At 39.9% G+C, this 25,598-nt stretch overlaps 1 protein-coding gene across 1 annotated transcript in view; it reads left to right on the plus strand.

Annotated features, from left to right (window-relative positions):
• Positions 1-630: 630 nt before the first annotated feature.
• LOC106807105 (E3 ubiquitin-protein ligase Su(dx)-like) overlaps positions 631-25,598 on the plus strand; it is a 136,552-nt gene continuing 111,584 nt past the window's right edge. The window contains exons 1-5 of the mRNA XM_014809722.1: positions 631-842; positions 8,569-8,636; positions 8,934-9,007; positions 9,892-10,033; positions 18,645-18,769. Coding sequence (XP_014665208.1) covers positions 8,956-9,007; positions 9,892-10,033; positions 18,645-18,769 — 319 coding nt within the window. The 5' untranslated portion in view covers positions 631-842; positions 8,569-8,636; positions 8,934-8,955. The remainder of the gene's footprint in view (positions 843-8,568; positions 8,637-8,933; positions 9,008-9,891; positions 10,034-18,644; positions 18,770-25,598) is intronic.

Raw genomic sequence — 25,598 nt, forward strand, 5'->3', positions numbered from 1 at the left:
CTGTAGCAAGGTTAAGTCATGTAGAAGGGAACCGTAGGTTTTTTTTCGCGCAATATGCGGCGTACGGGCCGCATTCGCAGCGCATGCATTTGCATGCGATCTCGCGAAATTTCAATGAACCCCGTTCTCCCAATATAACCCTCACCAAAATATAAAAAGGCTTTAAATATATAGCTATATATTTAACTGTCGCCGTGCACAGCACACGACCCCTGTGTATATATTTTATTGAAACGCTTCAAGTGCCTGTGCCAGTGGCAGTGGTTGAAACAATGAAAGCTTGCTTCGTCGCTCAGTGACGTCACAGTTTCGACTGTACAAAATTTAATTAATTTTGTTTTTATTTTTAATACTAATAGCAGGGTTACTCGGTTAGGGTTATTTTTTAGAGTTATGGTTAGGGTTAGGGTTAGGGTCACAATGCACCTTAAAACAAGAACTTGAATAAAGAACTGCAGGACTGTAGTTGTTTAACAATTGGTCAATGTTCACTTGTTTGTTGATATTTTGAGTTTCGATGAGTTGAACTACTTCAACTAGTTCAGTAAGCCGGGCTAGTTGATTTTTTTACCTATAAGGTGACGATGTTCGCCACGTTTCTCAGTACTACATACTTGTACTCACATATTGTGTTAGATCTTGCACAGATCTTGGGTCTGTGCCACAGTCTCTGCTAGTTTGAATAGCAATCTGATTTTCTTGCTTTATATCTGCCATTTTCCTGCTGGAGTCGAGAGAGGGCGCGATTCGTGACGTCAGTTTGTCACGTGACGTTATCATGGGTGAACTCAGCTAGGATGTTCACATTACGGAATTTGTCATCAAATTCTAAGCCTTTCCAGGTCTGTACTGTTATTTCACTAAAAGATAAATTGCTGATTTTATCTACGTGAACCGTGGTGATCTTCTACGGAATCTCACGCATCCTGTTGGTTTCATAATACCACTGTCACTGACAGTGACAATCTTACCACCTTGCTCTGAACACTCGTATCTGAATTATTTTGATATTATTAGTAAACAAGCAACTTACCTAGGCCTATTTATAAGCCTTGATGTGTGGTTTGAATGTGCAGTCGGTTACAGCTTAGGTTTAGGTCTCACATACGTCACACCGAACGTAAACACCCGTATTTATATGATAAACAACCTACTCGGGCTACTGTGTGAGAGGTAGCTAGTCTTATCAAGTTTGCTCCATTCTGATTCTGCGAAATCATGTAAAATATCATTTTGCAGAATGCAAACTTATGTGATAAACGTTTATTTATTTCAAAATCGATTATTTATTTAGGGCAGACACAAACAATATGAGCGCCTTTTTGGCCCAGTGGTTAGGCCACGTATACTGTCCACTGAAGGCTGTGAGTTCAAACCCTCGGCCGGGGCAGTGAATTTTCTCAAGGTGTAAAAACCTGGCTCTCAACATTGGAGACTGTGAATCTCCCGTGGCTCAGATGACCACGTAAAATGGCAGTCCCGTCTCCAGTAATACTAAGGCCAATGGGGACGTAAAAGAACCACTGAGGGTGCAAAAAAACTGGATGTGACCACCCTCAGTGCCATTTGGCTAAAAGGTTAACTACCTGGCTTTACCCAAGCTAGGTCACACCCCATGGCTAGCGATAGCCCTGTACGTTTATTCCTTACGGAATGGCCCTGCGAATTATCCACGTAACCGTGGGCTACGCAGTAAAATATCCAGATCCAGCTGCCAATAACTAGCACAGGACAATTATGCCCAATAATTAATGTAGTGGACCTAGGGTGGCCACAACTCGGCAGCATTTTACAGGTGTTCATTTAACACGTGTAATTTATTTGTTTCGGGATAATTTTTTGCTCCCACCCTGAAGGCAGGACGGCGATGCACAGTCTTTATATGTTTAAATACGCTCTAGGTAACTTTTATTTACGGTTATAAAAATAAGATAGGTTGAGAGTATCTACGTGTTGACGTTTTATTTAAATTTTTCTAATATGTATATATTATGTATAAAAATCCTGTGGTTCCTGGACGACGATCGATGCATTGTTTGTTCATTTTTCCCATTGTTGTTGTTGTCGTTCAACTGAGCTTGTGGATGAACTAACTCGGTGGTTGTAGTCGATCAGTAAAGCCCGGCGCACATTGCCGAACATTTTGCTCAAAAACATTATCGTAGCAATGTTCCCTGAAATGTTCGGCAATGTGCGGTGAAAGAAGTCGCCGAACATTTGTTCCGAACAATGTTTCTGAAGATCGGAAATGTTTGATATCTCGATCATTGTTCGTCGAATGTTCGTCAATGTGCGCTGAATGTCGAACAATTCTAGGAACATTTGTAAAGTAGTAACCAATAGCAGCACGATATGTGGTCACATGATTTTTGTGTACAATATGGCGTCTGCTATATCGCTGCCAGAAGTGTGGACTTTTGAAAAGGAAGTAGATTTAGGCCCAGCAACAAAAAAATACCTTTGGTCGTGGGCACATGGATGGAAAATTAAGGTCCGGTAGGGTAAGTCATAACATTTTTTTTTTTTTTTTTTTTTTGCCAAAAAAATCATGGGTAAGGGCAGGAAATTAAGATTTTTTTTTCACAAGTTGACCAATAAGGTATACAGCTTGGAATGCAGGCGCCACGAGATGCAAATGACTTGCAGTTTGCATGTACCATTGCCTTGCAAGTCATGACATTGGTTTTCATAAATTGAACGCACAGTCGTTTACTGGTGTCCGTGTACTGGTAGTTCGTGTCGGTAACTGGATAGTTAGTGTTAGGAATCGCGTCCAAAAAACGGAGCTTGATTAATCGTCACCATTGAACAAGCGAGTAACCGAACGTGTCAAACGCTCTGCGGCCCGCGTATAGCAACGAAGCATGTCGTATACTCATATAAGTACGCGATCGACGCGTACCATCAAAGCTGCGCTGCGCCATACGACCCTTCAGGCTCGTGTTTATGAAGTAGCCCGCCGCCCCGGCCCAGGTCTATACGACCTGTTCAACGTTGTAGGATTGCTAGAAAACCGTAGGTAGGATCGTTTCACTTCGCGGCCAACCGAAGTTCTGTTATAAAGTATTTTGAACCTCTCCTTAGGTAAATAAAATGACAAGAGTCGGATATTTGAATATGTATGATCGGCAGGCGGTATCTTTGAATTTTATTTTTTCTTGAAACCCTCTAAAAGTGACCGCAGTCGCACATTTTATCACTCCGAAATGTGAAGTCGGGCGGGTGACCCGAACCAAAGGTAATTTTTAGGTCGGCCTTATGGTCGAAATGGGGGGGGGGGCGGCAGCTCTGTTTAAAATTAGTAAAGTTGTTAAAATTCTCTTGTGCAAACTGGGCATCGCCATTTACGCCGATCACGTGACTCTTTACAACACAACGAGGTTGTTCGCTGCAAAATGTTCAGCAATGTGCGCTCAGCAATTGTTCACCCGCACATTGCCAGACTAAAACATTTGTTCGGACGAACATTTGTTCGGGAAAATGTTCGTCAATGTTGCGCCAGGCTTAAGCTCGTGTCCGAATTGATTTTTTACCGGCGGACCGTAGCTCTTCATATAGCTATCTGGCTGGTACGCTGCCAGCCTGGGAGTATCACCCAGCCTTGCCCAACTCTACCCATGTGACACAGGTGCAGGCTAGTCCCTGGGCAGTGTAACCCCTTGCCTTGCACAGGGGTGGTGCAAGCCCCTGCCTTGCATCTGGGCGGTGTTGCCCAGTATCTCTTGTTATGGAACTTTTTTTTCATGCACAGTTTTAGTCATTTCTATTTTATAGTAAGAAACTTTATTCTATATTTTATAACCATGGCCACATAATTCCTTTCTCCTAAGTTCAGTTAGTGCAGTTAACCGATAGCTGGTGGCTTTAGTAATTCTCCTCCCCTAAAATCGCCATAATAAACTATAGATTGTTTCCAAAGTTCTTCAGTATAGTAAACCATGTAATATCTAACATTGTTGTTAACACTGTTGTTTGGGTTGTTGTTGTTGTTGTTGTTGGTGCTGCTGCTGTTGTTGTTGTTGTTGTTATTTGGTGTGCCTCTTCAGGTAGGCTTAATAGATGTAGTGTAAAGTCTATCATCATATTGTAATGCAACTATCCTGTTACCATGCTTTATAGATCAAACATAAATATGAGCAAAAGTAGGGGGAATAACAAATATAGTAATGCTCCGTATTCTGAAATTAATACGGTCCAGAACAAAACTTATATAACCTGAACTTCCATAGTGTGAACCAGGGTTTCTTCTGAGGGAAAATTAGACAATGGTGGTAATGCCCAGTTTGGGGGAAAAATGCACATGATGGATTCAAAGGCGTGCAGTAGGCACGAATGTGGATTCTGCAGGCAGACGCAGGGGGAGAGAGGTAGAGGGGGTTGTGGGGGTCTCCTTCAAACAAAATTTAACAAATTTGAATGTCTTAGACTGCATTTGATGACCACGTCCGACCGACCTAGTCGGGTAAATGCTTGGTCCGGTCGCATACAACCAAAGTGCTAGTAGTCCGACTGGTCGTGTTAGAATTGGTCATATATATTTCACTGAAAGGTCACCTCTGGCTAGACTAGTTTGCGGCCGCACTGTTTGTCGCAGAGCGTGTACATTGTCTAGCAGAGCGTGAGGCCGGATACCAGTCTACCCTTCGGCAAAAACAATAACGTCGCTTGCTGCCAGCCGCAGTAGACGATCGATAAACCGTGCGCTCGTGTATGCCTGTGGTAGAATACGAATGCTGCACGTGAACTCGGCCCACGCGCGATTTAAAGCACGGGAAACAGCATCTATGAATTCATACGATGAGTCGATGACACACTCTTATCTAAATAAAGTTTTTCATAACAATGGTCTGTGTCTGGGCTAGTGAAAGTTAGGTCAGGCCATCCTTAAAAAATTCTATATTTGCTGTCCCCCGACCCATGATTTTTTTAGTGGTAGGTAGGTAGGTTATTTTGTGTGTGTGAGGCATAATAGTTATTTTAAGTCTGTCCTCATGTTTGCCACACATGCTTTGTGTTTCAGTCTTAACCATGAAAAATGAAAAAAAAAGAAAAAAAAATATGGAACCCAAAATGTCAAAAAAAAAATTTGGGGTCGCGGCTATTTTCGTGGGTCGGTCGGAGGACAGCAAACATATTTTTTGGCTCACCTTGACATCGTCAAGCTGAGCTATTGCCATGGGTCGTCGTCCGTCGTACGTCTGTCCGTCCGTCCGTCAACATTTCGCTACGGTCAACAATAACTCAGGAACCGTTTGACCCACATGTTTGAAATTGGGTATAGTTGTTACTGCTATGCTCCCATATTAAACGTCCTATTTTGAAGCACGCCAGTCGACGTACTTTCGAGCCACAGCAATTTTTTGGCAAAAATGGGAATTGCGATTAGTCAGTTCAGGTTCAACGGATTTTGCTCATTTTTGGTATGTGAATGAATAAGGGCTAGGTGTTTTGATATTTAAAAAAAAATTATGCAAATTAGGTAGGGTTTGGCAATTATATAGCATATTATATAGACACAAACAGTCTGTGGTGTCACACTTCGTTTACACATCTTCGTTTTACAAGATTTCATTGACAATATCTTTAATGCAAAATTGGTATTTCCTCTCCACCCTGCCGATAAAACGTCTATATTAGAGTAAAGTTTTACAAAACATGTCGGAACGCAGCATAACCTATTTATTTCAAACGCCATCGCTACAAAGCGGGTATAGCGCCATCTACGGTCACAAATTGTGATTCATTTTGGTTTATAAATTATAAATTATGGTTTATAAACACAGCCGTTATAATTCTTGTAGTTCTAAGCATGTGATTTTTGTCTAGATAAAACGACCACGAAGAGGGGGCCAGTCGAGATCGGTGAAATATTTTCAGAACTGGCTTTGTAGTTTTTATGAGTCATCCTGTGGCTTTGTGCTGAATATTTCGAATCTCTTGCAGTTTTGTAGGGTATACGAGGCCCATCCAGTTGATGCATTTGTAGAATAGGGAGGACCATCATAAAAGGCCAGGTCTGGGATTTAGTGTCAGCAAAAGAAAGATTGCAGCGTAGCATGGCCAAAGAGCGAGTGGCCTTTTTACCTCTGCCAGGGGCTTGGCGGAGGTTATGTTTTCACCGGTGTGTCTTTGAGTGTTGGTTTGTGGGTTTGTGTGTTACCATGCACGTTTCAGTTCACTTCCGCTAGGTGCGCTGGCTGTAGACTTACAAACACGCAACCACAGGCTAAGGGCAACCACAGTCCTCCCCCACCTGCACGCTCGCACTAATCCGGATCCAATTAATTATTTAATTAATTAATTAATTTTTTCACTTAATTAATTAATTAATTAATAACAAATTTCACATTGAGAGAATTCAGCTGCCTTGGCAGAGGTCTGTGCTCTCCGAGTGCTCTAGTTATAAATGTAAAGGGCTGGACACACTAGGCGATTTTTTCTGACAACTAGTTGCGCGACTTTACCGCCCGTTAATTCTAGTGAGACTTGATCGCGCGAGTCGAGTGGACACATCACGCGATTTTTGACGGCGAGTTCCTACTGCCACCTACCGTGCACTACCGCCACCACGTAAACGAACAAAATGGCAGCGTCCAGTAAAAAGAAAAAAAAATCAGAAAAAACGGAAAATTGCGATTGCAATGGCAGTTTATGTGCATGGCCAGATGCAAGGCCAAAAAAAAAGAAGGTGCGTTTCCGATTGCATCGAAAACAAAAGTAGGGTAGGTAGGTGGGGATATTTTTTTTATTTTTTTTTATTTTTTGGTTCCTAATATCCCTCTGATGCATGGTATAATGCATGGTGTATTGGTAGGGATAAGTTAGTAAGCAAGTCCAGAACGTGTTTGTAGTAAAAAGTCTCAAGTTTTGTCTGTCAGATTTCAAATGGAAAAAAAAAAGTTTGAAAAAAAGTTTAGGGTCGGCCCTAATAATCTAGGGACAGTCGGTCGACCGGAAACACACCTATTTTTTTGGTTTGGCCTAAGAAGAATAAGGAGGTAAAGAAAACGGTGGGAGAACCGCACCCACTGGGTTAAACCCTGGGTTTGTCGTCGACAGACGTATGGGGTGTTCAACAATTTAATAAATGAATTGACGACCGAAGACCACCCCGGTGATTACCTCTCGTACATGAGAATGTCACCGGAGAGTTTTGACGAGCTTCTGGGGATAGTGGGTCCAAGAATAACCAAAGAGGACACTAAATTTAGGCAAGCCAATAGCCCATCTCAGCGGCTAGCAATCATTGAACAACTCTGATTGGCTGGTGAATTTTTCAGTCGGGTTAAAGTGATCGACGAAGTGGACACATTAGGCGACTGAAGTGCGATTGATTAAAAAGTCGCGCGATAATATCAAAACGTTCTGATCGTTGCGATCGAATCGGGTGACCAAGTCGCCGCTGCAAATCGTCGGTCGCGGTGATGGACACACTAGGCGATTTTGCCAAGCGACTTTACTCGCCCGATTAGATCGCATTAAAAATCGCCTAGTGTGTCCGGCCCTTAATTGATGTGGGCGTTCCAGCACAGGAACTCAAATATTTGTATGGCAGACTAAGTGACAGCTACTTAAAGTAAAGTAAATAGATAAAGGTTAAGGGTGAGTTAGACTGGTTAATGCATAGAATTTTTCATTTGTCAGGATTAAAGGTCGTGCCCCAGGTTGAGGGATTAGTTGTTAGGAGTTAGTTAATTTAACTCATCATTCAAAACAAGTAAGGATATTCTACAGTGCTACTTGGTCATCCTTACTGTGAATCGTATAGTAAATAACCACATCGGTGAAGAGGCGTATAGAAGTATAGTTGTTGGTTTCAATTATTAGATTATTAGTAAATGATAAGAATAGTAGCAGGGTCCCAACCACAGAATTTTTTATAAGTATAGACAAAGTGGGTCTCACTTGTTAGCAGACTTTTTACTGATTACTCCAACACAACAATTACTGCAAAACAAGCGCACTATGCAAATATTTATAGACTTGTACCTATATTGAAATGTATACAAAGGTAATTAACCTAGTGTAGAGATCAAAAATTAGGGGCTAGGTTTGTTGACGTATGTAAACAATCTAATTTGAAATGCAGATCAGTGCACATGTTGGTGGAAAGCATGCTGTGTGAGTGTTCTATGACATGTTAACATTACTATATACATTTGGTGTTATGCATGGAGTACTGGTATAAGTATCAGAACAGTTGAGAAAATATGAAAACGGTTGGGAAAAACATGAGAAATCCTTGCTTTAAGACAGATGCAGTATACTTACATGCATGATTCCTGGAACATTTATTTATATGATGAAAATAGGTACCCCGGACAGGTAGTTTAGAAATTGGATGGCTTGACCTCTCTGTAGCTGTCTTGACTCATTTACATGGCTATAGATTGCAAGACAAACGACCATATACTCTAATAAAGTGAAAAGTACTGGTTACAAGCTACATAAACAACTGAAAAATATAGAAGAAGTATGGAAGAAATGTTTGTGTTTTCACGTTTCGGCATTGTGTGCTCAGATATTATGATTTATGATCTCTGAATTATTTTTTTTTATCTTTGCTAGAGCTGCAAGTGCAGAGGGTGCTGCGCTTTCTAGGATTAATTGGATAAAGTCGTGACACTGTGATAAATGTGAGTTTACTATCTGGAGTTTTAGCATTGGAAATACTATATAGTAAGTGGGATTTTTGTGTGTGTTTGCCATATTGGCATTCGGCATACCTATGCAGATTGGGTTGCATAAATTATGAAAATTGTATAGTATAAGAGAGAATAAATAGTAAATAGTAATTTTTTGTTATAAATTTCTTGTTTTTGAAAAATACTTACCACAAAGTAAAAGAAAAGTCAATCTTTAAAAAATGGCAAGGTGGCAAGCATATTGTATGAAGTAGCTATATGTGCATTTACAAATTAACTTATTTTCAGCTTTTCAAAACTAGCCTGAACTATGTCTGTAGACAGCAGTACAACCAAGCTTTATTCTCAGTTAAGTGTGACTGGTAAGTGCAACATTTTATTTTAATTTTCATATCATTTGACACCAATTGAAAAGAAAAACATTTCAGCTTCTAGTATTGTTTCCAGATATATTTATGCAAAACCTTACTGATTATAATATTGCAAATCTAATTTAATCTAAATTATTAAAAGTCCTTGATCATTAAAACCATCAATACTTTAACAGGGTCTCGTGTAAAACATTGGACAATGTTGATATTTCAATGGAAAGGAGACGAACGAGTGATGTTAATATTTGTAACGAGCTTTTCTCATTACCAAATGTTACTATATTGTAACAAAAGACAGTAAAACCTGCATAGATCATAAATTTAGTCACAAATTAATTTTATGGCATTGAAAAAGAAACTTAAAATGAGCAGCTAATACAATCCCAACTTGACAATCACGTTATGCCTCAGCTTCAGTTAGTGGCAATAAGTTATGCATACCAAAAGACAACACGTTGTTTATAACATTTGTCTCAACACTTTAATTACGAGGTAAAATGTTTTAAGTCAACGTAGTCCCAAGTTAATTTTGTGTCTGTTTTAATAGGTGAGTACAAATGCTAGACAATTAAAAATTATCTTGTGCTAGATTTTATATCCCAGTGTAAATTTCACGGTTAAGCTTGCAAACACCTTTAATATAATCAAGCACCAATCAACACATCATAAATGAAAGTAATTATTTTATCTCTTGATATTGATAAATTGAAGATTATTCGGTAAGGTAACTTTAACCTGTTATAATTGAAGATAATATTGAAAGCTGTGTTACTGTTCTTGTAGTACTGCTATTTATGCTTTGTTGTTGTTGAACATAGTTATACAAAATGGAAGAATTTTAATGATTCACCTCTTATTTTTATCATCTGTGACAGTTGAAGGGTGTAAACTGAATAGTGGTGGAGCCTTCTTCAAGCCTAGTCCGTTCACAGAGATCAGTGTAGATGGACAAACTCCTGTGAAAACGGACATTGTTAAAAAGACATGGACACCACCTTGGGATGAAAACATCACAGTGTATGACTCTTAGCCTCATAAAATCTTATTATTATAGCCTTTTATCATATAAGCTAGGTTTACACGATGCTTTAGAAATACAAGGGTTTTAAAAGCCTGCTTTTGAAAACCGAATTTCTTTTTTTGAAATTTAGATTAATATGACGCTTTGAAAAACACATTTAAAAAGCATTTCTGCTATTTTTTAAGAACAAAAACCAGGAATATTCGAGGGTTGTGTCTATCCACTCTGTTAAAATACATGGGTTCAGGGAATGATTTAGTCACTAGGGTGCAGTGTGCTTTTTCACCTCTATGAAAGCGTATTGATATACTCCCCTTTGCATCGATATGGCAATCATAATTACCAGGGGCCCGTTGTCAGAAACAAAATTATTCTTAACATTAGTCTTAACATTAACTTCCACTCGTAAACCGTTAAACCTTTACCTAACCTGGAACAGTGTCTAAATAACAATATGGAGGAAGTTCGTGAGTGGTGTTCTAAAAACAAAATGGTCATCAATCCATCGAAGACCAAAACCATGCTGGTCACTTCCAGACAGAAGCGTTCTACGCTCTCGTCCACCGCTGGTATACTTCCATACTGTCAAGAGCGGATAATAACGCTAGAGTGTATCAACGGAAAAACGGGAAAAATAGTGCTATTTCAGCGACAACATTATTCTACTGTTGCCTGCGAGTCCTAGAATAATCATGGTATTGCATTAAGCAGAATTCTTTGCTCTCTAAAACAAGGACCAAACCGGCTGAGAATTCAATACGATACTACCTAGGCGGAGATAATGCGGGCTCCTAAAACCTGCCCGGTGTAATTTTACTCGGCCACATGCCAAACGGCGCCTCGAATGACACCTTTCTGCCAGCATCGCTACAGTGCGCGGCTGTAAGGTTCTGTCGAGTGAGAGTTCGGTTTTTCGCAGCCATATTTTATTGAATGATTTATTCGGGTGCAGGGTGCAGGGTGGAGGTGACATTCGGAGGGCATCGCCATGCCTTACTCTCCATTTTAATCTTTCCTAGCACGGCCTAGATGACCGCGTCATGATGGATAGCCGGCATTGTATTTTTTGAATTAAAAAGTCTCTACAACGCAGCTAGTAAGAGTACCAAATTTGGGCATAGTGAATCAATGAGGTACATTTGAAAACAATAGCATATAGGGGGGCGCATGAGTAAGCCAACTACGGTCCTCCGCAACAACTGCCTGCGCGGTGTTTTTACAAGTGAAAAACCGTACTGGTACGGTACCGTGTTTGTAACTTCTGTCTTACAAACATCGATGTTGTTTTTACCGATGGGAAGATGCCCAAACCGAATATTGTGTACTACATTGTGAGAAAGGAAGGGGAAGGACATGCTTCCCTGTAGCGTTTTAAAGGGCAGCGACTGCCTGGATTATAGCTGTGAGTACGAATGAGAAAATAACTAGCTCTGAGACCTCCAAGTGACGCCACGTTGCATGTCGATATCATTTTGCCTGAATGAATCGGACTACGTTGAGACTAACCATAGCTCGTATGGTATAGTTTTTATTATTATTAGCCACATTCAGTAATCAGATTGCCCTAATGTATCTTCTTTTGTATAAGTATATTCAATCAACAGCTAAATGCGAAAAACAAGCTTGGACCAGGCTGCGAGATTAATATCAATACACATTTTCAATATATTAGTTATTGTACCATTTCTTATTCTTGGAGGGCAGCATGCCAAATGAGCTAATCTGCAACAAATACTTTACTTATATTAGTACGCTTTGCAATTGTGCCAGTATGTTTTTTCATGTTGGGTTAACGGCGATTCTAATCTTGAATCTGTATGATCATGTACTCATTAGGGTTAATTATAGCTAGGGGCCTAGTGGGGTTGCAATAAGAGTACTTAAAGTTGAACTGGACAGTCTACCTATACAGTAGCCCGAGTAGGTATACATGCTGTAATATGGTGCTATATATAATATACATATATATAATATAACTAATTCTCTCTAAATGATATAGTATAATAATATTATATATATATATATATATATAGTATAATATGATATATAGTAATTCTGCGGCTATGGCTTTTTATTGTTTTTAGAACTGGCCATCCAACACTTTTGAGGAAGTTGAAATGCACTGCTGTCCTCGCGTTTTCGCGTTGGAACAATCTGTTGCTGCACCCCAGGTTCTCTGGAGGAGGCGGACGGAAGAAGTGAGCAAACGGCAGAGGGCCCGTAACTCAAAGGCAGCCTCATAGTTGGAGGAGCATGGCATGCGGCCTGTAATAGCCGTTACTTGGAAATAGGTGCCTGATGCTGAGTTGTGGAAAGTTAACAAGCTAACACACCTCGTGTCTACCCCTGCCCCTCGTAATAGCTGCAATCTCACTTATCGCCAGGCGAAGTGCAGTATACAGATCATGTTGTATCTATTTGTAAGCGGTAATTTAGCCTGCGGTAATAGGCCGATCCCGTCGTTAACCGCCAAGCGCGCGGGGCAGGCATTATGGCTATGTACAATTCTAAATCTACAATGCATTGAAAATACCCTCGTTATACATCGCATCTGAGTGTTGGGTGCGGGTATCGGTTGATCAGTGGGTCTATGGTAACATACACAGCTAGCACATCCACGGCGAGTTCCTACTGTAATTAGCAAAGTCGTAATTTAGCGGTAGAGATTCCGCCCGCCATCATCACATTAATACTCGGGTCAATTGCAAGACTAGTATTGCGAATATATTGAGTCGATCGCCAATATTTCTAATTAACGTGACATTTCTGCCTATGTCCTTATCTACAGCCTCGAATCTCAGCATGGATTGGGCACACTGACTTCTTCGAGAATCTCAGGAACAGACAGTGCGAGATTGGTGGCAAACCATGGTTTTGTGAGAGGAGAACAGATTGAGAGAGCGCGCGGCGGAATAAATCAAAATACTGCGTAGCGGTTACGCTCAAACCTTAAGATAGTAGATGGAGTTGTACATGTGTCTGGTAGCTTTCCCGGACTAACAGAACAAAAACACGGAAAACAAACATGAAACTATATTGTTTAATTTTAATAGAGCAAATTTAGTTGATAAAACAAAAGAAATTTGTGTTATAATATGATTTTTAGTTGTCATGTGCACTCGGTATTTTGAGTTTTATAATATTAGTCATATATTCATCTATCTTTGATTGGTGTTTAACTAGCAACTGGGACGGCTCATGTTACTAGTTGGTTCCGATGCGATCCTCAATACCCCGTTTCGAAGTTGGTCAGAGTCAGTCGTTATCAATCGACAACACCTCATGTCCATATAGTCCTAGAATGGTGCGATGGGTCGGATAACAGAAGTGTTATTAGCTAGTAATAATGGATAATTTAGCAGGTAACGTAAATGAATTAGGTGAAAAACATGTCAGTAGAATCTTGTCATCAGAACTACATTAAGATCCATATTAATGATGATTAATTAGTCATTCCAACGAGCTTCAGTGGCTCCAAGATTTCAAATAAAATATTCTCAGTTTCTACTGTGCATCTTGCCGAAGGTATGTAGTAGTAATAAAAGAATACTGAAGTAGGCTGTCATATTATAATTAAGTCACAAGAATTGCGGTTCACTATTAATAATAGCACAACTGGAAATTGTACGACCTTACTTACTGATATTTTCACTTTAACTTATTTATAAGATCAATATATATAAAGTAATTATATATATATAAGGACTACGTATTTTTATATTATATAATTTATCATTTATATGATTATTATATATAGTTTATTATATATTAATTAAAGGGAGCATTATATAGTCGCGATTATATTTGGCATGGGAGGGAATGCATCCTTCTCTAGGATTTCGCTTAGTTACTTATTCGTGGGTTTATACTAGGCGCATGTTTAATTGAGTAGCGTGTAAATGTCAAAGTGACGTCGTTTCAGTATTTAGTGCAGAAGTAACTGTCGGCTGGACTATTCATAATAGTAGATCATGATTTTGTACTCAACCCATCATTGAAATTTTTCAAGTAGGGTACAGGTAATAGTGGTCAGATAGACTGTGGATAAGAGGAGAAACAGGGGAGGGGTATAGTATAGTACTATATCTAGGATTTATACTGCATATCAAGCTGTAAACTTACTGGTATAACAAATCGTCTATACCCAACCACGTACTTGTTACGCATACCTAAATTTAATGTTTATAATTAATTATACATCAACAGCTAGCGAAATTTGAAGCGAATCCGACCATTCCGGACCATTAGAGATCTTGAACTGAGCTGTCCTCGCGGAAATGTCGCATGACAAAAACTCAGGCGCAATAAACCGGGTACTATTTGGTCTGTAGGATGGCTAAAAGTCAGCCTGGGAGAGAGAAAATTATTGCAAACCCTTTTTTTACTGTTGGCAAAAAAAAGGCCTAATACAAGGAAACAAAAACAATTTGAAGAGGAAATGACGGCTACGACCCAGGCAACCCCGCCGCAAAAAAATTGTAATTACATAATATCACTTGAAATAAAGTGAAAGGTGATACAAATAATATATGAAATAAAGTTAAGATTTGTATGAATGCTGAAGCTGGCCTTAATATTGTCATAGTCATAGTAATACAGGTAATGAGAATTAGCATATGGCCTACTACGCGTATAGTCATTATCTATGTATATCTAGTAATAGTATTAGTGATATTATCTTACTGCCTGGTAATGAACTAATACTAATACTAATAGCTAGTATGAGACCGAATATGCTAACCGGGCAAGACAACGACGTACAAGTTTGTAAGACAAGACTGGTAGGCTGTCAATAGGTGCATGTTCGATTTAGTTATTGTAATTAAAGGTATATCTCCAATAACTATCATTGGCCAGAACTTATGTATGCAATTTAGCTATTGCTAAATATATAGCTCATTACTTGTTCAAAATACATTTTCAACCGGTTCTGACAAGTCACCACAGATCTCAAAGAATACCTAATATATTGCTCACAGTAGACTGTACCCGTTCGCTGACCCTTCACTCCGGCAAGTATCCATTATCCGCGGGACAGGGCTGAGTTCAGTGGTAGCGTGTGGAAGCTCGACCAGGTGTACGCGCTGCGAGCAGTTTCTTTGTTTACCGGGATTTGCTACTAATTCGCCGGTTGTTGTCGGTCCTGATAAGCTGGTTCTTTTGTTCGGGCCCTCTAGCAGTTCTGTCTTTAGATGCGTTTAGAAGCTCGGTCAGGTTCTTCGTATTTCTTCTTTGGGCAAAATTTGAAACGCAGTGCGTATAATCCCGTAAATCACATGGAAACAAAAACAGAGTTAAGTCACGAGCCGGGAATTTTGCTGGAAGAATCTTGGTTGCGTCGGCAAGCGCGCACCTCCTGGTTTTTTTAGTTCCAAAGTACCCTCATGTATCAGCAGCTCAAGCGGTGACGGAAACGCGATAGGAAGAATGCTTAGCCGCTGTGTCAGGATGTCTGGCAGAAGTGTATATCGTAGGCGGCGTTTGGCATGTGGAGGGGAGTTTTAGGAGTCCGAATATCTCCGCCGCTAGGAGTATGCGTATTGAAGAGCGGTTTGGTCTTGTTTTAGAGAGCCAAAGAATTTCTGCTTTTATGCAATACCTAACTGAAAATTTATTCCTTGTACATCGCCTGGCAAAGTTAGAATAATGTAGTCGTGAAAATTAGCAGTCTTATTTCCGTTTTTCCGTTATTGTACATTTCTAGGTTATTATCCGTCTTGATACTGTCTAGTAGCTCTGCTTCTTCCCACCACGTCGAGTGAGAAATAAAGTGGTTGAGGTTGTTATTCACGCTGCGATGTTGATAACCTTAATCTCCGACGTTTGAAGAGACACATAATGAACGTAGTGTCCACCAACAGATCTGCAAAAATAGCTGGCACTGTTTTGGCGATCAGGAAATTTCTCGTCAATCTGATTTCTGCCTGAAGTTTTATTTTGGCTTTGTTTTACCTGATATGTGAAAATTTTTTATGGGGTTTTAAATTGGGGTTGTGTGCGGAAATGCCCGCGAAGAGTTTATATTGCCAAAGTTTTTAACCTGCAGAAACGTTTGCGCAGTTAATTCTCAACATTCGTAGACCTTCAGACGCCCGAACCTGAAGAAATCTTTTCCAGCCTAGTTTTATGACTGTCTCGCCAGACGTTTTTTATTGACCATCGATCTCTTATTAACTTACAACAATTTTACTAAGGCAGGCACCTGCCTATCTTGACGGTCCCACTTATTTTTTATCCCAAAAGTGCCTAGTAGTCATAACTTCCTAAGTGGGGGCTAGTTAGTCATAATTCAATATCGCATTACTGCCCGGATGGAAGGGTTGGCCTGTAATTATTAGGTGTATGGGGGGGTTTTTTTAATTTTAAACATGAATGTGAGCTCCAGACGGAGAATGCGTAATGTGTTGTGGCAGATGAAGGCGCGTTGTGCGATCCGCCCGTGCACTGCGCACTGAACATGCTACGAAAATCTTTTTAGTGCGACGGCAGGCCTCTGAATGGAAATAATTTACCATCCTGACGCTTTCGAGATCCCCCACACCAATTATCTTCTTTATTAAAGTCGCGTACTAAAAGAAAAATCTGCCACTATCAAATAGGAGCCCATTGCTGCTCTACTTAACCCATCCGTACAGTTTTAGTCAAAGTATTTCAACATATTGTGTAGTTTATTTATATTGTAAAAACCGTTTCTTGTGACTGGGGTGAGCGGGCCATGTGGAGAGAATAGGTGCCGCGGGCGGACAATTTAGTGTGTCTGTACCTGTAACATGTTTTAACCGTCGTTAAATAAAGTTTTTACGTACTTACTTATTAACATGAAACTTCGTCTGCTTGAAAGTTACGTTAGACACGGAGTGAAAAAGCCGCAAAGCTCGCCCAAATATAAACTCAAAGTTTTCTTTGAGCGATTAACGCACGGAGCTCCACATGACCCTTTCTCAGTAAAGCTTTGAAATATTAAGATGAAATAACACATTTAGACTAAGATTCCAATTCATAGGTGCGATATTATATTTTTATATTAATGACGTAATATCAATTTTTTTTCTTGACCAACAGCCGTCAAAAACATTAATTATTCTACGCGATGTGAAACAAAACAAAACATTTACAAATGGCGTATGGCATTTGTTCTCTTGTTTTAAATACTTTTGCACTGACCACGACTCTCGCGTCTCGTGTTACAGTGTGAGAATTTGTCTTGTTGTGCAGAATAAATTCAAGACCGTGTCTATGCACAGTTCTTGAAAAGTCCTTCAATTTGAGGGGAGTCATTGAAAAGTACTTGAATTTAGTAAATGTTGATTTTGTGCTTGAAAAGCCCTTGAATTTCATGAAAATGTCCTTGAATTTCATTAAAATGTCCTTGAATTTTTAGAAAGAATCCTTGCCTGTAATAAAAAGAAATTTTGTATCATCAATAATGTGCAAACCTCAATAAAAATTGCGTTAAATGAGCTTAAAAAGCTTTAGACACGATAGACAGTTAAATGATGATCACAAATTACAGTAAAATCAGTCAGTAAATCAAGGTATGTTGTAGAAGTGACAGTGTTTAGAAGGGTTTATTAATGTGATCCAGGTAAGTTTTAGAGGTGACAGTGATTAAGAATGGGGTTATTATTAAATTAACCCAGGTATGATTTGTTCTGTGTATGAATTCCGATAAAATGTCCTTGAATTTCCGATAAAATGTCCTTGAATTTCCGATAAAATGTTCTTGAATTTCCGATAAAATGTCCTTGAAAAGTCCTTGAAAAAATTTTCAGTCTTGTATGAACCATCATGCACTGTCGTTTTTCATCAAATATTATTTATGTGTGGTTAGCCATCATAATATGCATAAATTACTGTGATGCACAATAAATGTGTATGAATTTGAATTTTGTGATCGATTCTCATCCAATCAGCAGACTTTGCGACATTATCAGCAAACTTACAATAACAGAAACTTCATAATTTGAAGTTTCTGTTATTGTAAGTTTTCTAATAGCTGCGATGTGTTTCTGTCAATGCTCCTCTCGTAACATTAACATTAGTCGTAAGTGTTTTCTTAGCATTAACATTAGCATTAACTTTACGATGTTTCTGACAACGGCCCCCAGGCTTAGATAACCCGCTTTCTACCTCACCATCCAAAGGTAATTTATCTAATTACTCACATATTAAGAACAGGGTTTTGTAAAGTGTTTACGGATGGTTCGGGTTATTATATGTTGTGTAGATGTAGCTACTAGCATCACTTGCTACGTTGTTTTATATATTTCAGCCTGAAGGTTGTTCCAAAATACATTTGTGCATAGTTTTTAGAAATCACACTGATTTGATAGTGGAGAGGAAATACTTCCTATGGCATTATCTTTTATCTGATATCTGTGTGCGTACTGATTGCTCTATATATTTGACTGATCGACCTATTTGAGGAAGTGTAACCCTCTCTTCTTGTTGCTTAGCATAAAAAACATTAGACATGTTCTTGCACTCAATCAGCAATTTCTTGCTCAAAAACGTAAGACCAACACTGTGTATGTGAAGAAAAACAAAATTATTGAAATTTTGTCAGGAACCGCAATTGTAATCTCACTGGGATGTTGTTTATTGCAGTCTTGTCACACCATACTCGAACATAGACTTCAAGGTTCTTGACTACAAACAGTTGCGAGCCAACATTCTTCTGGGCCACACCAGCCTAGCACTGCATAAGATTCTGCAGGAACACAATGGTGTCGGTAAGTAGTTCTGGAGGGTGGTAGTATTTCTAACGGCCGCTAAGAAGTTTTTTGCAAATGTTTCTGTGTGTTAACAGTTGCTGTTCTGTCCTGCAATGCGGCAAGCATTCTGTTGGTCCATAGAGAAGTGGCAGTAGAGTGTGCTCTAAAATTGTGTTCTAGGAGCATGTGCAAACACAGTGTCCTGGAAGTCCACAAGTCAATGGAAAATTGTTTGTGGTTGCTGGAAGTGAAATGGCAATCTTATTCTTAAAGTTTTTCCTATTTATAACGCCTCTATAGTAGCTCCTCTCACTCCAAAAATGGTGATTGTCACGGAGGCGTACATCCGTATTGCTGCAGGTACATGTCCTTGTCTCACTGAAACCACAGACATCTGGAAACCTACAAATGCTATATATATATATATTGTCCAAATAACCACTTTTATAAACTGTTATTAATGGTAGCAAATTTTTGGGGATTTGCGCTTATGTTTTGTGATGATTTTCATGTTCTTTGTGCATTCAGGGGTACATATTATTGTACAAGTTGTGTATTGTGCATTTGTTGTTTTACACGGAGGTGCACAATTGATATATGCCTGCAAACACATCAAAAATACGCTTGCAAAACACTAGCTTTTATGTAATATAGTATTCATATTCATAATGTGTATAATTCATTATAGGGATTTAGCTTAATAGCTGTGCAGTTAGTACAGATTATAGACATTATGATTAAGCTGACATAATTAAAGTAGAGTGACTATTCTATCATTACAGTTACAATAACAAATTGCCTTTGGTGTTACGTTATTTCACCACTTGTCATGTCAACAAATTCCTTGACAGGTGAGTTGACAGGTGACAGGCAGTTCAGTTATTATAATTTTACAACAACATGTTATTAACTGGTTTTTAATGCCAAGGTAATGACTGAACTTGCATCTGACTGCTCTGTTATTTGAAAGTGGTTTGCATTCAGTAATACCAAGTATTCTGAACCAGTACCTTAGAGGGAGCCACTTTCATAAGCAGCACGCAGTAATGTCGAAGCACAATGAGTTCGGCTGTCCTTCTACACGTCGCGGGTGTGGCTGGTATGCGAGTGGAAATCCGCGGAAGAATGTACGTGGCTGGGTTCGCGGAGGTGGCGGCTCGCAAACTTGATGTGGTACTTACTCGGCTGGTATTTATTTGGTGAAGTGGCAGCACCTGTCACGTTAGGGGAGTTAGCATGTCTGATCCATATAACTGCACGGCTTGTACACCCCCACATCTGGGATCTAATTGCGGTCTTTCGTTTCTATTTGCGGTTCTGGTTTGTTGGAAAGGATTATTGGCTGCCCCCTTTAGCCTTTGGTCTGATATTGGCGAGCGAAAGTATGCATTCATGTCCTTTTTGTCAAGCAGTTTTGTCCAAAATGGATTTTGATTGCCAGAAATGCAACAAATACAGCTACATTTTGCATTTCTGTTGTTTATAGTTTATAAACTAAAGCTTATTATTATTATCACTGGAAAATGACTGAGTGACCAACTCCATGTGTAGTGAATTTTAAAACAAAGTGTTTAATTTGCCGTATCACCGAATAATTGCTCGCACTAGGAGCTTGCTCTCTGAACATTGTCACAGCACATGGTGGGCGAAAAATAATTCACCTTGGAAACACGATCTATGCTTGTTTGCACGGTGTGAATTTCATCGCGTAGTCCGAAGTACGTGCGCCATAATTTGCAAGGTGTGTTTGTCGGTCGGCAAAGTGGCAATCACTGTGAGGAAATTGCTAGGGCTGACATGCATTGTTGGCATTAATAGAATAGCGGCGTCATCTAATCAGCAGGACATAACATCTATGGTCAGACCCAGGGTCACCGCAGACATACCACACCTGCTACTGTCTATCTGCAGCTTCACTGGGTCACAGCGTTGTTTGGGGGGTGGCGGCGTTGTTTTCTACGCGGCCTGTGATCAGCTGGCTTCCGAGACTGGGTGTGAGTGGAGAAGTCACGCCAGTAGTAGCGTCTTCTTATGATAAAACACGTGTCCTATCGGCATGTACTCGGTCATATTAGCCAGGAAACGAGCGTCTGTTGTTGACAGGCCAGCGGACACGCGGCGCGAAACGAAGCAGAGATCTGTCGACGTGCAGGCTGACACCTGCTTGGAGGTTCCGGCGTACAGTCACACGCGAAGATGATAATTACCAGCAGGCAGGACAATGAAGTAGCTCATTGATTTCTCGCAGACCGTATCAGGGCACCCGAGAGAGAGAGAGAGAGAGAGAAGGAGAAGGGGGCGGGGGCGTATGATGCAGCAATATAGACAGCAACAGACAGAGATAGATAGAAGGATGGATTGATAGATGGACGGGCGGGTGGGCGAATGGACGGAGGGATAGACAGATAGATAAGGTAATAAACAAAGACGTAGGGTTAACAGGGGAGAGCCGGAGATGGGGGAAGTGATGGAGGGAACTCGGGGAAGGGCTGGTGAAAAGAAAAAGGGAGGAAGTGGGTGAGGATGAGAGAGTGAAAGCATAGAAGTAAATGTTGTAAATCGACCATAGTACTATTTTAACCTTTCAAAAGTTCTAAATTTCAAAAGTTCTAACCTTTCAAAAGTTCTAAAACAGTGTGAAGCTAATTCTATGCTTGGATATGCTGGTCGCGTGACGGGGAAATTCCATGGAGGTAGACAATAGCCATTATGCATAATCAAATCGGTTTTCGTGAGTGAGCTTGAGTATTAAACAGACATTCGGTACTAAGTCCCCAATCATCCCAGTCAATGAAGCGGAAAATTCTGAATAGCATTTGTGCAAATGCGAAATGTGTGAAACAGTCGCAGTTCTGATCTAACTTGCGTAAATCACGTTTGCACCATATGACTGATCTGCTTGGCTGCTGCAACATAACAAGCTTCGCGTAGGTTTTCACTGATTCACGTGATATATAAATAATGGTGTCTATGCGTTGCGCAACGGCTGAGAGTAAGTGCAGATCTACAGGTAGATAAATATGAATGCACATAGTAGACTAGTACAACAGGCAAGAAATACAGGTGTGCGTAATTTCCCAGAGAAAGGCTGTGGTTTGGAATGCATATTGTAACTGAGACAGGGCACGAGAAAAAGTGCATAATGTATTTGAGACAGGGAGAGGTGTAAATATTGTACCGGAGATAAAGGGAAAAGGGGGGGTACTGCGTTGTATACTTGAGACAATGGTTAATGTGAGGTTGTGCTTTGTATTTGACTATAGGCATTGGGTCGTCATGGGGTGGTCGTAGGGTGGGGTGATGGGACTAAAATTGGACTAGAATATTGTGAAAAGGTAAGGAAGAGTCAGATACCCCTTTTAAAGGTTGCGTAGTTGGTGGTGTGACTAACATGTGATATATATGTCATGATAGTGCACAGATCCGGGATGTATGCCAAATGTTCGACAGTGCATGTCAGTGCGTATCATCGGCAGCCACTGTAGACCCAAGTAAAGTCAACAATTAGGTTTTCTTTTCTTTTTATACCATTTACGCGACGTGACAAAGGTTTTACTCGTTGCCTAGTCGGCTGCGTGAAACGCCCAAGGACACAAAGACGTGCTGATTATTTGCGTGTCACTCAAATAATTTCAAGTACGGTGTGAAAAAAAGTGCGGCTACCTAATTCGGTTAATGTGTGCAATGCATAATTGCAAGTTTGTGTGGGTTGTGCAATGAGTTGACACTTAAATCGATGGAGTCGCTAAGACTGGTGCTTGCACCCTGAAAATGTCATAGTGATTTAATTAGCTAGTGTGTGGGTAGTGGCTTGGTGCCTAGAATGCATGTTGGATATGTCAGCTCCTAGATTCATTACCCGTTAGCCACCATGCAAGCGTTTTAATTTCCAGACACTAGCAGTGAATAATTTATGTTTATGCAGTATTAGCCTCCAGAGTTGCAAAGCCACAGCATATATAGATTAAAATGTCATAATTTTGTCAATGTGGTTTCCCTACAATGTAGTCTTTAATTTGTAGTTTCCTGCTTACAACTCGAATACACACTGAAAAAGCCTCTTAACCTCCTGAATGCAACAAATATTCGTGTTTAAAACCCTTTACATTCAGTGGCAAGTGATCCATTAGGCTGGTTGGAAAAATTGCCTGGTTTACCGTATCACGTGGTGCAGGATTTGAAAGGGCCCGCTATAGGTATAGGCACCAAATTTCTGATTCGTATAAAATAAAAATGTATTAGAGAGGGGGAAATGCTGCATTCTTAAAGTATGTGAAGCAAAATAAATGCATTTTCAATGCCCACGACTGCATTTGTAAGCATTATGTACAAACCGATAAAGTGCGTATAATGGTCTTTCCTGCTATGGATAGATCCCCCCTCCCCCTATACATTTTTATTGATGGCTGAAAAGTTATATTTACCCACCGTTCTTTGCGTATTGATATTACTAAAAATTTTAACTATGGAAAAATTCGTACGGGAGACTAAACCTTTGGGAAAATTAGTCCATTAGCCAATGCTTTGAAGAAATATTGAAAAATTTGCACCAGTTGGCTGTGTCTGGTGATATAGCAAGAAGTAACAAGTCTCGCGAGACTTGAGAAGCAAAAATTAAAAGTTTACGTGATATTTTATCGCTCTAATTTCAAGGCCTAATAGTGATATATACGACTCCTAACGTTTCATGAAGTTACTGTAAATTAACGCACTAAGCGTGTAAAAATAATAAATAATTCGAAGCTAAAACCATCACAGCTTTCTTTGAGAAACGTGTACCTGCCTTCTCTGTTGTCATTATACTGTAACCAGGCAAGCCATAGTTGCATTTTTATGTGCAATAACCTACACTGTAAGCTTTCTGTACATTCCACGAGTCACATTTTCTACTTGTTCTGTTCTTCATTTTCGGGAATTTCTTTGTACTATTGAATAGCCTACCCGTTTTCTGTGTAGTTATTGTTGTAGTTGTGAAATCTGTGATAAAATCTGGTACAACTGGCTAGTGTATTTGTGCAAGGTATAATGTTTCTCCATTGCACATACTCACGAATTTAGATGCAAAATTAATGCTACAGGTGTTGTAATTTTGTCCCTTTGTTGGCGCTTGAAATATATGTATGCCATGTAGTAATTTATGCGTGAATGTTGCTTTTTACTGAATATTTTTATTGGAGAAAATCTACCGAATATCCAAAAAATGTGATTAAGGAAACTAGATGTATGTGGGGAATTCATTGCAGAAAAGTACCGGATATGCGCTAGCAATAAGCATGCCAGAAGTAGGATTAAATGCTATTTTCAAAATTTAGCTAGCATGAAAACGACGGATATTTATCCAAGTAAATTGTGCAAAACCTTTACATCAGTGCTCAATTTTAAGGTTTTTTGGGGTTGTCCGGAGGACAACCAAGAGAGTAGCATATGGTTGTCCCTCAAGAGTTTTGGTTGTCCGGATATTATTTAAACATGTGCTGCATGTGCTCTGCTCACGTGATGCTCAGTGCTGTAAAGCAAAAGGCCTAATTATGTACATTTTGTACGTATTGCAGTGACAGCAGACATGGCCATTCGCATTGTTTCACTCATTATATGAAGAGAATAAAATATTGGTAATGTGGTAAATGATGCTGGGATCAATGACGTATAATAATAGTAATTAAAAGATGCATGAAATTGATTTCATAACATTTACATTAACACTGTGTCAAGTCACAGATGAGCAAAAATTGAAAATTAACAAATTTAAAAAAACGGACGAATGGACGACTGTTAAAATTGAGCACTGTTTACATGCATTTCAAGGTATGTATAGAAACCGAGAGAGAGGGAGAGAGAGAGAGAGAGAGAGAGAGAGAGAGAGAGACAGAGAGACAGACAGAGGCAGAGACGGAGACAGAGAGAGAAGCAGAGAGAGAGAGAGAGAGAGAGAGAGAGAGACAGAGAGAGATGGGGAGGGATGGAATGAGAGGGTGGGAGGGAGGGCGAGTGAATGAGAGGATAGTGGAAGGGGAGGCAGGGAGGGAGGGAGAAGATAAAAGAGATAGAAAGACCGTGAGAGCGAGGGGGAGAAAGAATGTTAAAAGCATGGAAACTAAAGGCATATTTAGTAGTGTCGTGCGTATAGAGCCTGTCAAGCGACATTTTACGTAGGACAACAGTCGTGTTTATTATCGAAACGCAAGTCGTTTAATAGAGCGTGACTTCAAGCAGTGTGTCTCGTAGGCTCTTACAAGTAATGGTGAATAATGAATCTGCGTCTGCCTAATCACGCGTGATGGCCTCCGTGTCTGTTACTGAGTGGTGCAGGCAGGAACACTGAAGCCACGCTTGGTTTAAATGTGTCGCGCTGCCGTGACCGTATGTTTGAAAGCGCTCGAGCACGAACCCTGCTCATTAAATAACACTGAGGCCGGCGCTGCAAATGTCATGTGAGTTCCGCAGGAATGTCAGAGCCTGGTTACGAGAGCCTTTGGCGTCGAGCATGAAATTCCATGGCAGACTCTCTCCTAGCCGCCCTCCTTCGTAAAATGCATTTGCTGAGATGAGCGATGCAATCGGATTCCCGGGAAGATTTGGCGGGAATTTAAAAAAACATAGAAGAACAGTTGGGATATGCTCATTATAATGATTGTCTGGTGTCTTTTTTTAGATATCACATAAACGGTTATATATCATATAACATATATCAGATAACACGGTTTTCGAGTGGTTTGTGTTTGTGTAGCGTTAGAGTTAGTGTAGTGTAGAGTTAGTGTAGTGTAGAATTAGTGTAGTGTAGAGTTAGTGTAGTGTAGAGTTAGTGTAGTGTAGAGTTAGTGTAGTGTAGAGTTAGTGTAGTGTAGAG

This window comes from Priapulus caudatus, unplaced genomic scaffold (genome assembly GCF_000485595.1).
Source record: "Priapulus caudatus unplaced genomic scaffold, Priapulus_caudatus-5.0.1 Scaffold0, whole genome shotgun sequence".
Lineage (NCBI taxonomy): Eukaryota > Metazoa > Priapulida > Priapulimorpha > Priapulimorphida > Priapulidae > Priapulus > Priapulus caudatus.